This window comes from Quercus lobata, chromosome 2 (assembly GCF_001633185.2).
Source record: "Quercus lobata isolate SW786 chromosome 2, ValleyOak3.0 Primary Assembly, whole genome shotgun sequence".
Classification (NCBI taxonomy): Eukaryota; Viridiplantae; Streptophyta; class Magnoliopsida; order Fagales; family Fagaceae; genus Quercus; species Quercus lobata.
Window position 1 is genome coordinate 87523612 of NC_044905.1, and position 14164 is coordinate 87537775.

Consider the following 14164-nt stretch of genomic DNA (forward strand, 5'->3'; position numbering starts at 1 on the left):
TTCCCCTTCCTTGCAGCTGATCTTCTTTCACCCTTTTGTACTTGTCGATCCTATCCATCAACTGATGAACGTTGGCAACTGGTTTACCAGTGAGAGATTTCCTTAAGCCATGCTCGGTGGGGAGACCGCTTTTGAATGTGCTGATAGCAACATCATCATGGTTGTCATCTGACTCGTTATACACCTCCCAATATCTATCCGAATATGCTTTCAGGGTCTCTCCTTCGTGCATGGATAAGGACAATAGCGAACTGAGGGGTCGAGGGACTCTGGTATTTGTAATAAAGCAGGAGCAGAAAGCCTGAGTGAGCTGCTTGTATGAGCCTATGGAATTTGTCTTCAGGCTGTTGAACCACCTCATCGCCATTGGTCCCAAGCTGGACGGGAAGACTTTGCACATCAGGGCTTCATTTTGCGAGTAGATAGCCATTTTTTGGTTAAACTGACTCACGTGCTCTACCGGGTCTGCTCGGCCGTTATAGATGGCGAACGCTGGTTGGTTAAAGCGTCGAGGCAGTTTAGCCCCTTCGATTCTATACATGAAGGGTGACCTTGAAATCTGGTCTAGCGCCCTATTCATAGCATCATTTCCCGAACCCTTGCTGGATGGGCTCTCATATTTTCATACAGGGCGTGGTTCCCTTTTGTAAGAAAATATTTCACTTGGGGGGGTCCTTAACCTTCGTCGGTAACTCGCATCCTCCCCATTAGAGGACTCATCTAAGCTAGAGGGAGATTGCTTTTGCTGCGCACGTCGTAACTTCCTTTTTAGGTCATCTATCTCTCGCTGCATGGCCTGATGACTATTTCGCCTCTGGGATACGTGACTATCTATCTGGGTGTGACTTTGGCTCGTTTGGGTAGTATGCATGCTTCCCTCACGATTCCCTTTACCGCCTGGGTTGGCGGGGTTATTTTGCCGCTGGGACTCAATGGGTTGTGTCTGTTGAGAGTTAGCCTGGTGAGGATTCTCCTGGTGTGGACCTAGTTCTGCCATGCTCGACCGTTGTGCTAACTGATACCTTAGTTCTTCCCACAGACGGCGCCAATTGTAGGGGCACGATTTTAGTTAACCCGGTCCTGGACGGTCAAGCCCTGGCCCAAAAAGTCCCACACAATGAATCTTGTAGAGTATGGGCTGAAGAACTTGGTTCCAGTTGGTTTAGACGGTTCGTTGCATGTCCTTAGTGGATGTGGAAACGTGAATGAGGAAAATGGATGTGAAAGTGGAAGTTTTATTCATGGCTATGCGTTCATACAGTGAATCCTGGTTCTCCCCCCTTCTCCCCTCTCTTTTTTCGTCCCCCCCTGTTGAGGGACTCTTACATATTATATAGGCCCTCTTTTATCATCTGGGCCTTACACTTGTTGATCATCCAAACCCCCACTTGAGCACCTGTCCCATCAGACGTCCTTACCAGTTCTTTGTGAGTTGCAGTGACCAAGGTAGCACTGTTCAGGGGTCTTCTCTGAGTTGCAGTGACAGCCTTTACTGAGATATTTTGAGTCTTCTTTCTTTTTACGTGTTTGGAGTGAGGGCTACAGTAACCGGGATGCGTCATTGACCTGAACTTTGGAATGTCCGAGGAGGAATTACTCCTCGGATGTGGTTTCTTCGCCCCAGTGGGCCTGAGTAAGGATTCTGGGCAGCGACGTCTCCTCGGACATAATGGTACTCGGACGGGCCCAAGGCCCAGCCAACTTGTCGTTCTGGGTTGGTCCCCACAATATATTACACCTCATTACATAATCTATATATATATATATATATATATATATATAACCGAAGCCTATAAAGCTCTCACAATTTTTCACATCAGCACAATATTTAAAAAATAAATAATAAAATTAAAAACTCTTTTCACTCAGTTAAAAACTCTATTCACTCAAAAACACCAGATACTTATCTTAAAAAAAAAAAAAAAAAAACATGGCCGTCCCTACCCTAATATGATTCATTCTCTTAGCTATTCCACAATTAGGAAAAAAGAAAAGGCGAGCGAGAGAGAGAAGATGACGAAAACGTCAATGGCCCTAAGGTCATTCTCCACGAGGTTCGTGGTTGCTCCGCTGAGGTACGTTACGATCTTTGCTGTTTTCTCTGTAAATCTTTCACTCTAATTGTTTATTACTATTAAATCTATCAATGTGTTATGAATTTTTGCCTAAATTTTGCAAATTGTGAACCGAAATTTGGTTGATTAATGCAATGGTCCACAATTCACATAGATGAGAAAACTTGGCTAATCTTGAAGCGAAGTTTGATATGAAAAGGGTTTTTTTTTTTTTGACGGTTTGCTCTCTGTGTTCAGCAAGAAAACGAAGAGGTTAGGATGTAATTGATGTTATCTTGGTTCTTGGATTATATTTTGACTAATTGAAACCAATCCTAAACCTTTATCTTTTAGAACTTTGTTTTGTGTGTGTAATGCTGCCAAATCTTTCTTTGTTTCGTATGTGTAATGTTTTTATGTACATATATAGTTTCCTTGCCACTGTCAAATTCAAAAACCCTAACCCCGGGTAAGAATTCTGATTCTCTTTCAATTGAAAACCTACCTACCCTGTTATTATTTACTTTTGGTGTTTTGGGTTGCTATGGCTGAATGATTTGCCTTTAGTTCGCCAGCCTTAAAAAGGCGTTTCCAAAAAAAATTTAATTGTATTTACTTTAGGGGCTATGGTTTCTTCTGCTTTATATCTTATTGTGGTAGAACTCAAACACTTTAGTGGGTTTTCAAACTTGGGCTTCTTCCTCTAGAGGTGGAAGATTCTTTCTTTAATTTTTGGTTATTGGTTCTGATTTACATTACTTTGCTATTATTGTTATTTTCATATGTGATGCGTAGAATTGGATCATGGGTGAATTATAATTGAATTCATAGATTGATGGGTTTAGATGTAGAGGGTTTAGAATCTTTAGATAATTCAAATTACCTATTTCAGACCTTTGTACAGCCCCTTTCAATTTTCAGTTCAAGCCATTGATATCTACACTACTTGCAAGGTCTCTGTCTTTCTCCATGTATATGTGTATGTGTGTAAAGTTTGTCTTTTTTCTCTATTTATATGTGTAAAGTTTGACTCTTTTATGGCTTTTCAATGGGTGATATTTTCATTTTGGTTGGGATGGCTTAGGTGTTTCAAGTTAGAGTGTGTTTTGTAAAGGATGTGCAAAAGCAAGAGGCATGGTTGTAAAGACAACATGAACTTGCGGCTAAGAATTTTGGGGTAAGAATTTCTTCTAATATTTCTTATTCTTCATCTTCTTCTTTCAATTTTTATTTCTTTAAGTTTTAATTTTGTTTATATAGAATTGTTAGTGTTTACATGTATTTTTGTGTGGTTGTCTTTAGAATAAATAGATTATTACTTTGGAAATTTACTTTCTGACTTAAGTGAATTATAAGTATTGGGGCCTTGAAGCTTTTTTCATCATAATTTACCACAAATCAATTGATATTGTATGACCTATTATCTATATATCTTTAAAAGAAAAGGTTTGTAAAAGGATTTTTTTTTTAATTTAATTTTTTTTTTTGCGCTGTTTGTAGCTTCTCAATGGGTATCACTAAGACTTAGTAAGAAAACCACAAATATGATAAACCATATGTAAATTTACTTTAAAATTTGATTCATGGTTCATACTATTGTTTTCATTACATTCCTATGTGTTATTCTATAGACTCTTACATATATCATTTTCATTATGTTATGATGTTTAGAAGTCATTTATTTTTAGAAGTGACCTTCTTGCATCAATTTATAGTGGTAGATGATGAATTTTGATAAATGTCAGGTTTTGCTGAAGTTTTGCTGAAGGAGCTTACAGGTATTGATATAAATTTCATGTAAAATTGTGAGTGGTGTTAATCCATTCACTTAAAAGTGATTGTCTATTCATTACTATTAGAAATAATTCTTGCTGCTGGCTGGGTCATGTAATTAATTGGATGTGATCATTAAAGAAATCCATTTATGAATGAGGAGGAGGAGGAATACATGTTGCGTACATACCTTTTTTAAGGGTTTAATTCATTCAACTGACTACCTACTATTGTAGTTTACTTTTAATTCTTTTTGCTTCAATCCTTTTATGATGGTTGCTGTTGAAAGGTAGAGATAGAGTTATTTTTTGTTTTTTGTTCGTTATTTGTTGGCTTATAAATTCTGCTCAATTCTTTTATGTGTTTCTATACAGTTTTATAGGCTCTATTCAGTACTATTAGTGGAAGCAATTGGACTTGCTTGGTGATTTTGTTGAAGGAGCTTACAGGTATTGATATAAATTATTATTATTTAAAAATTTTCGTCAATTATTAATATACGATGAATCATTGGATGCTATTAAAAGAGAATTGGATGTCAAATTGTACAATAAATTTTATGGGTTTGGTTGTGCTGAAGGTGTGGGGTTAAGTTTGAAATATAACAACAAATAGAACCCAAAAATAATTAACTGACATTAGGGTGATTAGTATTTGTTTGTCTTCATTGGGATAAGTATTTTTTTCTCTTTTGAAAATTGAGACTGCTAAGTTTTTTATATTGAAAGCACTGATTAGTTTAATGCCTAAGATAGTAATCAATATATATTGTATGTTGTCTCATTTTAGTGATTTTAAGCATTCTTTGTTAGAAAGGTTGTTTTAGATGGAAGCAAATAAACCTAAGTTTGAAAGAATTCAAACTGGAAGTTTTTTCCAAATTTGTTATTGGCTTCTCACAAGAGATTGATAAAATTCCTAAATAGTGTTCATATGGCATGATCTGTTTTCCCACATAACTTAGTTCCTAGATCCATACTAGAGCTTTCTACCTCCAGTTCCCTAAACTTTTAAATTCTAAGTTTGGAAAGATTCTCCCCCTTGCTAATTTTTTCAGGTTATTTTTTCAAGTCTTCTGGTATTGAAATTTATAATATAATTAAGCCTTTTAATCCCATCTCTTGAGACTATGTACCAAGATATACTTTTTAGGCAGTTATAAGCCATCATGAATTTATTTATCTTTTGATACCGTATAAGCCATCATGAATATTATTTCTTTTCAACCATGCTTTGGTAATCCAAAGAAGTAAAAAGTTCATTACGCAAGACCTGTATAACATTTTTCCTTCAGGCAATGGTGTCACTTTAAATTTTAAGATATTTCATACTTAATTCCATCTGTCTTGATACTATAAATAAATTACCACTTATCTAAAAATCATAAATTGTTAGAAATTAATAAATTTAATCATTCAATCAAAATTCTTAATTGCTCTTTCGGAAATCCTATAACAAGGAGGGGGGAGAATATTGTCCAAAGAATGATGGAAAACTAGCAGTTTATTCACGTGATTTCAAATCAATATCTAATCTAATACTATATATGTTAAAGCAGAAACTAAGAGAAAGTAAGGCCCTACAATCAAGGATGTTGGGAAAGGTAGAGATAGAGTTATTTTCTGTTTTTTGCTCCCATGTCTTGCTGCTTGCTTTGTTGTATATGTTCTTTCTGTTGGTTGTGCAGGGTGAATGGGAAAAGGAGCTACTTTTATTGGGTTTCTTGGTTCAATAAGAAAAAGGAGGAAGCTTTATACGTTTTTGGTCGTGATTTCCTTGGGTTTCTTTGAGAGGTTGGTTTGACTGCTGTGGAGAGTTGTTGGTGGTCTTTTTGGGTTAGGAAAGGGTTCTGTTTATGAAGTTATGGAGGGCTGGAACAGTGGTACTTTTTGTATTTGTTATGTTACTTTTTTTCTTTTCTATCTCATTTGTCTATATTGAATTGTGCTTATAAACAGCTAATGCTATTGCCCATTGTACCTAAATATATAAGTTACTTTGTTATATACTGCAGAATATGAGCAGCAAGATAGAGTTACAAAAAATTGCCCCCTTTTGTAAAATATGTTACTATCTAATTTTATAAAGAACATTTTTCTACTATTGAGTTGGCTTATCAAATTTGGAATATATGTAGTGTGTTTTAAATTAATCTAACCTACATATGTAAAGGGTTTGTGATGTTTCCTTTCTTAGAGGTATAGAGTATGGGTATGTACACTTTATATGAAACTGTAATTTGTCTTTACACAAATTTTACTATTAATAGAAAATTTCATGCTATGATTGTTTAAATATGAGCTATGAAAACAAGTTTGAGTAAAAAGTGAAGAAGAGGGTTAATTTTTTTTAATAATTTGATAATTCAAGAAGAGGGTGTTTGAACCTAACAAATATAACTATAATGTTATATAGATTTTGTAGATATTCTTTGTGCTTTGCACGGGTTAACGACTAGTATTTATATATTCTTATGCATTATAGATCTACTACCAGTGATACGTAGTAGTCATGTAGGTCTCAACCAACTAAACCTTTCTTTCTTTTGAAAGAATTATATGAGCACTAGCATTGGGGTCATAAACAATCTAGTTGCTATTTTAGAACCAAAATCTCAAAAAAATGCTCCGTCAAGGTATGGGTTTTTATAAATTTCTCGTCTCTGACTCTCTTCTCACCCTCTCTCTCTCTCGGTGGATTCGGTGGTACTGGGCATAGATTTCGGTGGCTGAGGTTTGAATCGGTGTCTGGGGCTTGGATTTCTCTCGGTGGTTTTGGTGGTGTTGGGCTTTGGTTTCGGGGTTGGGGCTTGAATTGGTGGCGGGCGGCGTGGGTGTGGTGGCTTGGGTTGAAATTGGTGGGTTTAAATTGGGCGGCGTGGGTGTGTGGCGGCGATTTCGATGGGTTTAAATCGATGGATTTCTCGATGGCTATTGGTTGCTGCAGGCATGGATGTGGTGGCTTAGGTTGAATCAGTTGAATCGGTGTAGAGATTGGATATTTTGGCTTGGGTTTTGATGGTAATATGACGGTTGTTGGCTTGGATTTTGAATCGGTTGTAGGTGGTTGTTGGCGGCGCTGGGTTTGTTGTGGTGGTGCGGCAGCGGCGGGTTCGGTGGTTTTGGGTTATCTGATTTGGGTTTATTGTAATTTTCTTTTTTGGTTGGTTTTGGGTGATTTTGGAATGGGTTTGTTGGGATTTTGCTATGTTTTATTTTGGGCCTGGGTTCTTGTTGATTTTGAATTTTTGGTATAGATAGATTTAGTGGATTTTGGTAGGTGGATTTGGTCACTGTGCTTGTGGTAGGCAGTAGCAGATTGGAAAAAAAAAAAGAATAATGCTTGTCCAACATAAAGTGGAATAATTTGTCCCACAAATCGTCCACGTGCCGAGTTGTCAGTTGTCAATGGTAGAGAGATGATAGTAGGTATATGTGGATTCACTTCTCTATTGGCAAGTTGTGTCACTTTATGCGGCATTAGCATAGTTCAAAAAAAAAAAAAAAGAGAAAAAGAATAAAAAAATTATATTATTTTAATAAGTTATATCTAAAAATAGAAATTGAGATATTGGTTGAGATAAAGTAGGTTTTAAGGGTGTAAAATAAGAAATTTTTTTATTCAAAAAAAAAACTTTTTTGCATCCCCAGGTGTTAATGCTCTAAGTTTTCTACTTTTATTTGTCCACTAAGAATTAGCACAACTTTCATATGACAACAAAATAAAATTATGTTTGATTTCAAAAAAAAAAAAATAATAATAGCCTGTTTCGGTTTTGCACTACATGTTAAAATGCAACAATACAAAAAATTTAAAACTATCATTCAACCTCAACATGAATGTAAATTTAATTATTAGACTTTTTATATTTGAACAAGTAACTCTATACATATTAGATTTGTGATGAATCAAATATTCTACTAGTATTTCCCTAAAAGCTATTTAATCACATGATCAATACTTTTGAAATGTCCTTTCTACCATGTATACATTATATGATTAAATTCAGTGATTTTTAACGGTAATATTAATATAAGATTTAATTTCTTACAAATCTAATTCGCAGAATTGTTCAAATAAAAAATCCAATGATCAAGTAGACAATCATGTGAAAGTCCTAATGCGAAGTGATGGGCCAAATTTCCAATAATGTTTTCAATTCTTTAGTTAACGGTGACTAAGGCTCTTTGAGTATTTTCTGTGGGCATGATTAATATGCTCATGATTTGATTATATTAGATTATTTACGTGTGTTTTGTATAGGTGTGTGTTGAGTCTCACACATGATGTTTATTAGGTGAATTTTAGGTTTATAAGTGATTGTGAGAAGCTCCAATTATAACATGATTTTGTCCTTTTGGGATATAAGCACATATGTAGCTAGCACTTTCCTCTAGTAATTACAAACAGTATCAGACTAAACCTAGTAGCACCATGTGGCTTTACACAGGATGTGAGTTCTGATTCATCTCTTTCCAACCTAAAACTACTTATTCACTAGATTAGATTATAAGAATTAATTGCATGTCGGAAGGAGTTTATTTCCAAAACAATAGGAAAATTTCTCCAAAACAATGGAGTCATTACATAGCGATTCGAATGACCATCCAAGTGTACATGTGGCTTGACACACAATATGGGTTTTGATTCTTCTCTTTACAACCTAAAACAACTTATCCACTAGATTAGATTATAAGAATGAAATGCGTGTTGGCTATCAACAGACAGATCAAAAAGGAAACAAACTAAGGATAGTGTTTATTTCCAAAACAAAATGAGCCATTGAGCCATATGATTTAATACAACTAGATGGATTTATTAATCACCACATAATGATGGGTTGGATGGAGAATAAACCTTGCTCATATCAAAATTATACAAAAGGCATAAAAAAGAAAAAAAAGAAGATAAAATGTAAAGAAGACAAACATGAAAGCTTGCTTTACAACATATCTATGTGAGCACACACAAGGAACTTAAGCAATAACTTAGATGTCAAATACCCCTATTTCTATTTCCAAGAAGTGCCAATTTGATTTTGTTAACCTTGGCCACCACATCTTTGATGTCAAGTCTTTGATCTGGTAATTCTTCAGAGCACCTCAAGCCTAATTCAAAGATAGATGACAGAATAGTTTGCATGAAAGTTACATCCCTTCCATCTTCTATCCTAAGTAAACCATCATCCACGACTTCCATTTTGTAAGGTAGTGATAAAATCCATTGCCTCATAGCAAGTTCTCCAACAAACATATCATCGGTGGGCTTTTTTCTCGTGATCATCTCCAATAATATTATCCCATAGCTATAAATGTCACTTTTGGTGGACACTCTCCCTTCAAAACCATACTCTGTTATGTTCACATTTGTCAAGAAGTTTTAAGTTAGTGATCCACATGCTTGAAAAAAAAAGCACTTTACCATTATATCCTTTTAATACATCAATATTAAACACACACATCTATACATTTTTATAATGTATTTAACGTAGCCACATATACTAGATTCCTTTTTTTTTTTTTCCTATTTTTTATAATTCATTATTATTATTGGGGGTCCTATTATGTCCTAATGGTTTATCTTTGTTATTTGGATTTCGGAGTAATCATCAGGCTTACTTTGTGTCTCCATTTAAGTTAGACATTGAATGATTTATATTAACTTGGAGGCTTGTCACCATAGACATAGTTGAAGTTTTTTTTAATCAATTTTAGGACAAGTGAGTGACTGTTTGGTAAAGTGGTCTCAAACCACACATTTTCAAAATACAATTAATTTTTTTTTTAAACTTCCATTTTTTCTATGTAAAGCATTTTCAAATAAACAAATTTGAAAAGAAAGAAAAAATTAAAAAAATAAACTATACCAAAAGTGCATTAGTATATAGTCAACAGCTATAAAATGAGCTATAAATGGGCTTAAGGCAAGCCAAACAAGTATTATGATTGTATTAACTAGTCCAATACTGAAACTCACACTATCTCGATCCTATTTAATTAATTCGTATTTCACTAGTCAGCATGGCTCATAAAACAAATAATTTGAGTAGTGTATACTATATTCCTATGAATTTAATGCAACTACAAATTTGAGCTAGTGAAAACTGGCACACATAACACATTGTTTTTCCTGCAAATAGCCATTGTTAAGGTTATTCATGAAATTAGCCTTGTAATTAAATGAGTAGAGGTGAATTAGTATACCTGGTGAGATGTAGCCAATAGTGCCAAGGGTTTTGGTTTGTGTTACGTCTTTATTTTCGACCAAAATCTTTGCAATGCCAAAGTCACCCACATGTGCAACCATGTCTTCATCCAGGAGGATATTATTTGGCTTCAAATCACAATGAACCACAGGTTCTGATTGACCATTATGGAGATAATCCAATGCTAATGCAACATCAACCATAATGCTTACTCTTTGAACAAGATTCAAGCAATAGTTGTGAGAGTATAACCACTTTTCCAGGCTACCATTTGACATGTATTGCAGCACCAAAGCTCTAAACTCCGTGTTGGAGCATGTACTTATAACTTTAACTAGATTCCTATGTCGGATTGCCCTTAACACCATGCATTCAATATCAAAACTTTTGAAAGCACCCTCTAATTGCAGATTTAAAACTTTGACAGCAACAATAGTCCCATCAAACAGTGTCCCTTTGTACACAGAACCGAAACCTCCAGTTCCAAGCAAGTTGCTTTCACAGAAGTTGTTCGTCCCACAACAAAGCTCATGATATGATATCATTCTATAATCCACAGAAGGCAAAGTGATAGGTAAACCTAGAATATGTATGTTACATCTTGGATGTCTTCTCAGCATAATGACAAGTGATGCAAAGATTATAAATGATGCAATGACAGGTACAATATATTTGAGCAAAAGTTGCTTCACCTTTAATCCTCGAGAACTCGAACTTGTGCAAGGTGGAACTCCAAAAATTGGATTCCCACAAAGTGCTTCGTTACCTAAAAATGTCTTCCTTGTGAAGTTTGCAAAAGTTCCACCAGATGGAATTTCTCCTGATAAGTCATTGAAGGACAAATTCAAATATTTGAGATATGGAAGTGCGTCAAGAGACTTGGGAATTGCACCAGAGAGATTATTGTATGAGAGATCTAGTTTTTCCAATCCTTTCAATTGTCCAAAAGATTGTGGAATGTCTCCTTGGAATGAGTTCATTGACACATTTAGATAACTAAGGCTTTCAAAAGTACCAATGATACTCGGAATGTTTCCAGTAATTTGGTTACGAGACAAGTCCATGTCTACAATAACAACCAATTTTGTCATGTTTGGAGACAATGATCCAACAAGGGAATTCATTGATAAATCCAAGAATATTAGATTTTTAAGACTCCACAAATTCAATGGGATTGATGATATTAGCCTGTTATGACTCAGGTATAATTTTTGCAAAAGATTGAGGTTTCCAATGCAATCTGGAATGGATCCAAAGAGGCCATTATTTGAGAGAATCAATTCTCCCAAATTCTTTAATTTACAAAGTTGTCTTGGGATGAAACCTTCAATCTTGTTGTCGCCAAGACGCAATCTTTGTAAGCTCTCCAATCCCCCAAATGATGACGGTATTTTTCCTGTCAAACTATTACCCGTCAATTCAAGCGCGTTCAAGTTTTTAAAGGAACCCATTCCCATTGGAATTTGACCCTTTATTTGGCATACACCTGCATAAAAGTATTTAAGTGAAACTGAAAGGTTTCCAATGGCATCCGGGATTGTAATATTCAAGGGATTGAGGGTTATGGATATCAGCTCCAAAAATCTGCAACTAGCTAAAGATGTAAGGAAACTATGCTCTTGATCTCCAGGCTCCCCAGTCAGCTGATTATCAGCCAGACTAAGTCTTTGGAGAAATTTCAAGTTTCCAAGACTTCTGGGTATTGGCCCAGAGAGTAAATTTGAAGCAAAATCTACTTGGATGAGGTTGGAACAGTTTGAAAGATATGATGGGATATGACCACTGATTTTGTTTAAACCAAGAGTCAAAATTTCTAGATTAGGGCAAGAGATTCTAGTATCTAATGGAAGATCTCCAGAAAAAGAATTTGCAGTCAAGTCGAGCTTTTTTAGAGACGTAATGTTAAAAATATTTTGGGGTATTGTTCCGGTGAGATCATTCATGGAAGATTGTAAAATATTCAGATTAGGGAGACGCCATAAATCACTTGGAATGCTACCTTTAATGTTGTTTTGGCCAATGGAAATCTCTTTTAACATCGACAGGTTGCTTATGATAGGAGGTATATTTCCGGTTAAGTTGTTATTTCCTAGGTAAAGAATTTCAATATTTTCTAAACTCCCAAAACCTTTTGGAATACTTCCATCAAACTTATTGGCTGACAGAGATAAGATTGAAAGCTCTCTACAGTGATTAAACTGTGAGGGAAGCTTACCGCTGAATTCGTTATAGGAAATATACAGTCCTTGAAGATTAGGACAATGCTTGCAAAGATTCACCGGAAGAGTTCCTGAGATGTGATTATTTGAAATAGCAATAACCGTTATAAAAGACAAGTTAAAGATGTCAAGAGGGAATGTACCAGTGAGGTTATTGTATTCCAAATCCAAAATCTTTAATGACGACATATTGCCGAGGGACCATGGAATTGCACCCATAAAACTGTTAGAGCCAATGACTAATATGCGAAGCATAAGTAACATGCCCAACTCTTTAGGTATGCCACCACTTAACTTGTTGTCATAAAGATTTAAATATTCAAGCTTCTGGCAATTATGTATGGTTGGAGGGATAGTACCTTCCAATAGGTTGAATAACAAGATAAGTTCCCTCAAGCGGTGTAGACGACTTATCTCATGAGGCAGAAAACCATAGAAGCTGTTGTTAGAAAGCTGGAGTGAAACTAAGAAGGAGAGGTTGGCAATATGAGGGGAAATGGTGCCGTGGAGACCCACGTAGGAAAGGTTCAAGGCCGTGACTCTTTGTCTGCGTCGACTACAAGAGACCCCAAACCACTCACAGAAGTTTGTTGTTGTTGACCAGTTACCAGCAGCAGTGAAGGCAGTATCGTTTGGAGCAAAAGTGATTTTAGATTTGAAGGCAATAAGAGCTGATTGATCAGTAAAGTTGTTGGAGGATTGGGACATGTGAGGTATGCATGGCTGCACAAAGAGATAAGCCAAGAGCAGAAGCAAGAGAATGGATGGCATTTCTATTAGCGACATGACTTGACTAGTGTGCAAGGGAGACAGAGAAGAAGGCTTGGGTGTGCAAGAAAGACAGCTTGAGTTTAATTTATAGGCGACAATTCGATTCCTGTGGGGGTGGGTGTTCATATCGTGTGGTAGTGGAATTCAATCATATGTGTGAACATAATATAATTTTATTGCCTTAAAAGTCTTGGCCAACCTCAACTTTATGGACAAATTATGGATAATTGGTGTTACATGCACATGGTATGCTAAATAACCTATAGAACTGATTGGCAATCTCACATGGAAGTCTATGCTCTATAGTTGCCAATGACTCAAAATTCCACTCCCGTCCCGTCATGTTTGAAAAAAAGAAAAAAAAAAGAAAAAAAAGGGGGGGGGGGGGGATTGCACAAGAGACTTTCAGCATGGGGAAAAAAATGACCCAAGTAATATAATTTTATTGCCTTTATGAGATCCTGCATGTCCCAAAATTCTAGACGTAGAAAACTGGAGAGGGATATCCTCTCATCACGAAAACATCTATGGATGACGGCGTGACTCATGTTTTCAGTTTATTTATAAAAACACAGTGTTACATAAACAATGCCTATAAAAAATTATTATGGTTATAACTTGTAAGCTTTTTCTCGTCGAAGTTGGGCCATCTCACTTGAAATTATATAAGATTTTCGAGACAGACCCAGGTGGGGCCCAAGGGGGCTGGCCCCGTAGGTCCAATTTTTTTTTTTTTTTAAGTTATTATATGTTTAATTTTTGTAGTTGGGTCCTCCATTTCAAAATCTCAAGTCCCCTTTTCCTCAATAAGCCTAATTAGTCTCATCTCATTCTCAAAAAAAAACTAGTCTCATCTAAATAGCAACTATCTAATCCAAAAACTTAATAAAAACAATAAAAACATTCACAATTGTGATTGTATTTTAGCAACCAAAAAAAAAAAAAACTATTTTACCACTAAAGAACAAAAAAAAATCATGTGTTATTATAGAAGTTAAAGCTAAATTTGTTTCAACTACAGTAGACTAGTATAAATACCAATTAACTGTAGCAAGTTGTTAAAAATAAAATACAATATTTTATTAAGATTATATTTCTTCCTTCAATTAAAAAACTCAAATTCTCTCTCTTCCTTTATTATT

At 35.4% G+C, this 14164-nt stretch overlaps 1 protein-coding gene across 1 annotated transcript; it reads right to left on the reverse strand.

The window, feature by feature from the left end:
- Nucleotides 1-8822: 8822 nt before the first annotated feature.
- LOC115973413 (LRR receptor-like serine/threonine-protein kinase EFR) lies at nucleotides 8823-13037 on the reverse strand. The gene is made up of 2 exons (XM_031093671.1): nucleotides 10031-13037; nucleotides 8823-9178 (listed from the first exon to the last, which is right to left on the reverse strand). Exons 1-2 carry the CDS (start codon nucleotides 13035-13037, stop codon nucleotides 8823-8825), a joined length of 3363 nt encoding a protein of 1120 aa, XP_030949531.1.
- Between the last annotated feature and the right edge of the window lie 1127 nt (nucleotides 13038-14164).

Excerpts from the sequence above, each read along its gene's own strand:
- LOC115973413 (XM_031093671.1), bottom strand. The coding sequence starts at position 13,037 with ATGTCGCTAATAGAAATGCCATCCATTCTCTTGCTTCTGCTCTTGGCT. Across the intron at positions 9,179-10,030 it reads TATTGGCTACATCTCACCAG|AGTATGGTTTTGAAGGGAGA; the intron begins GTATACTAATTC and ends TGAACATAACAG.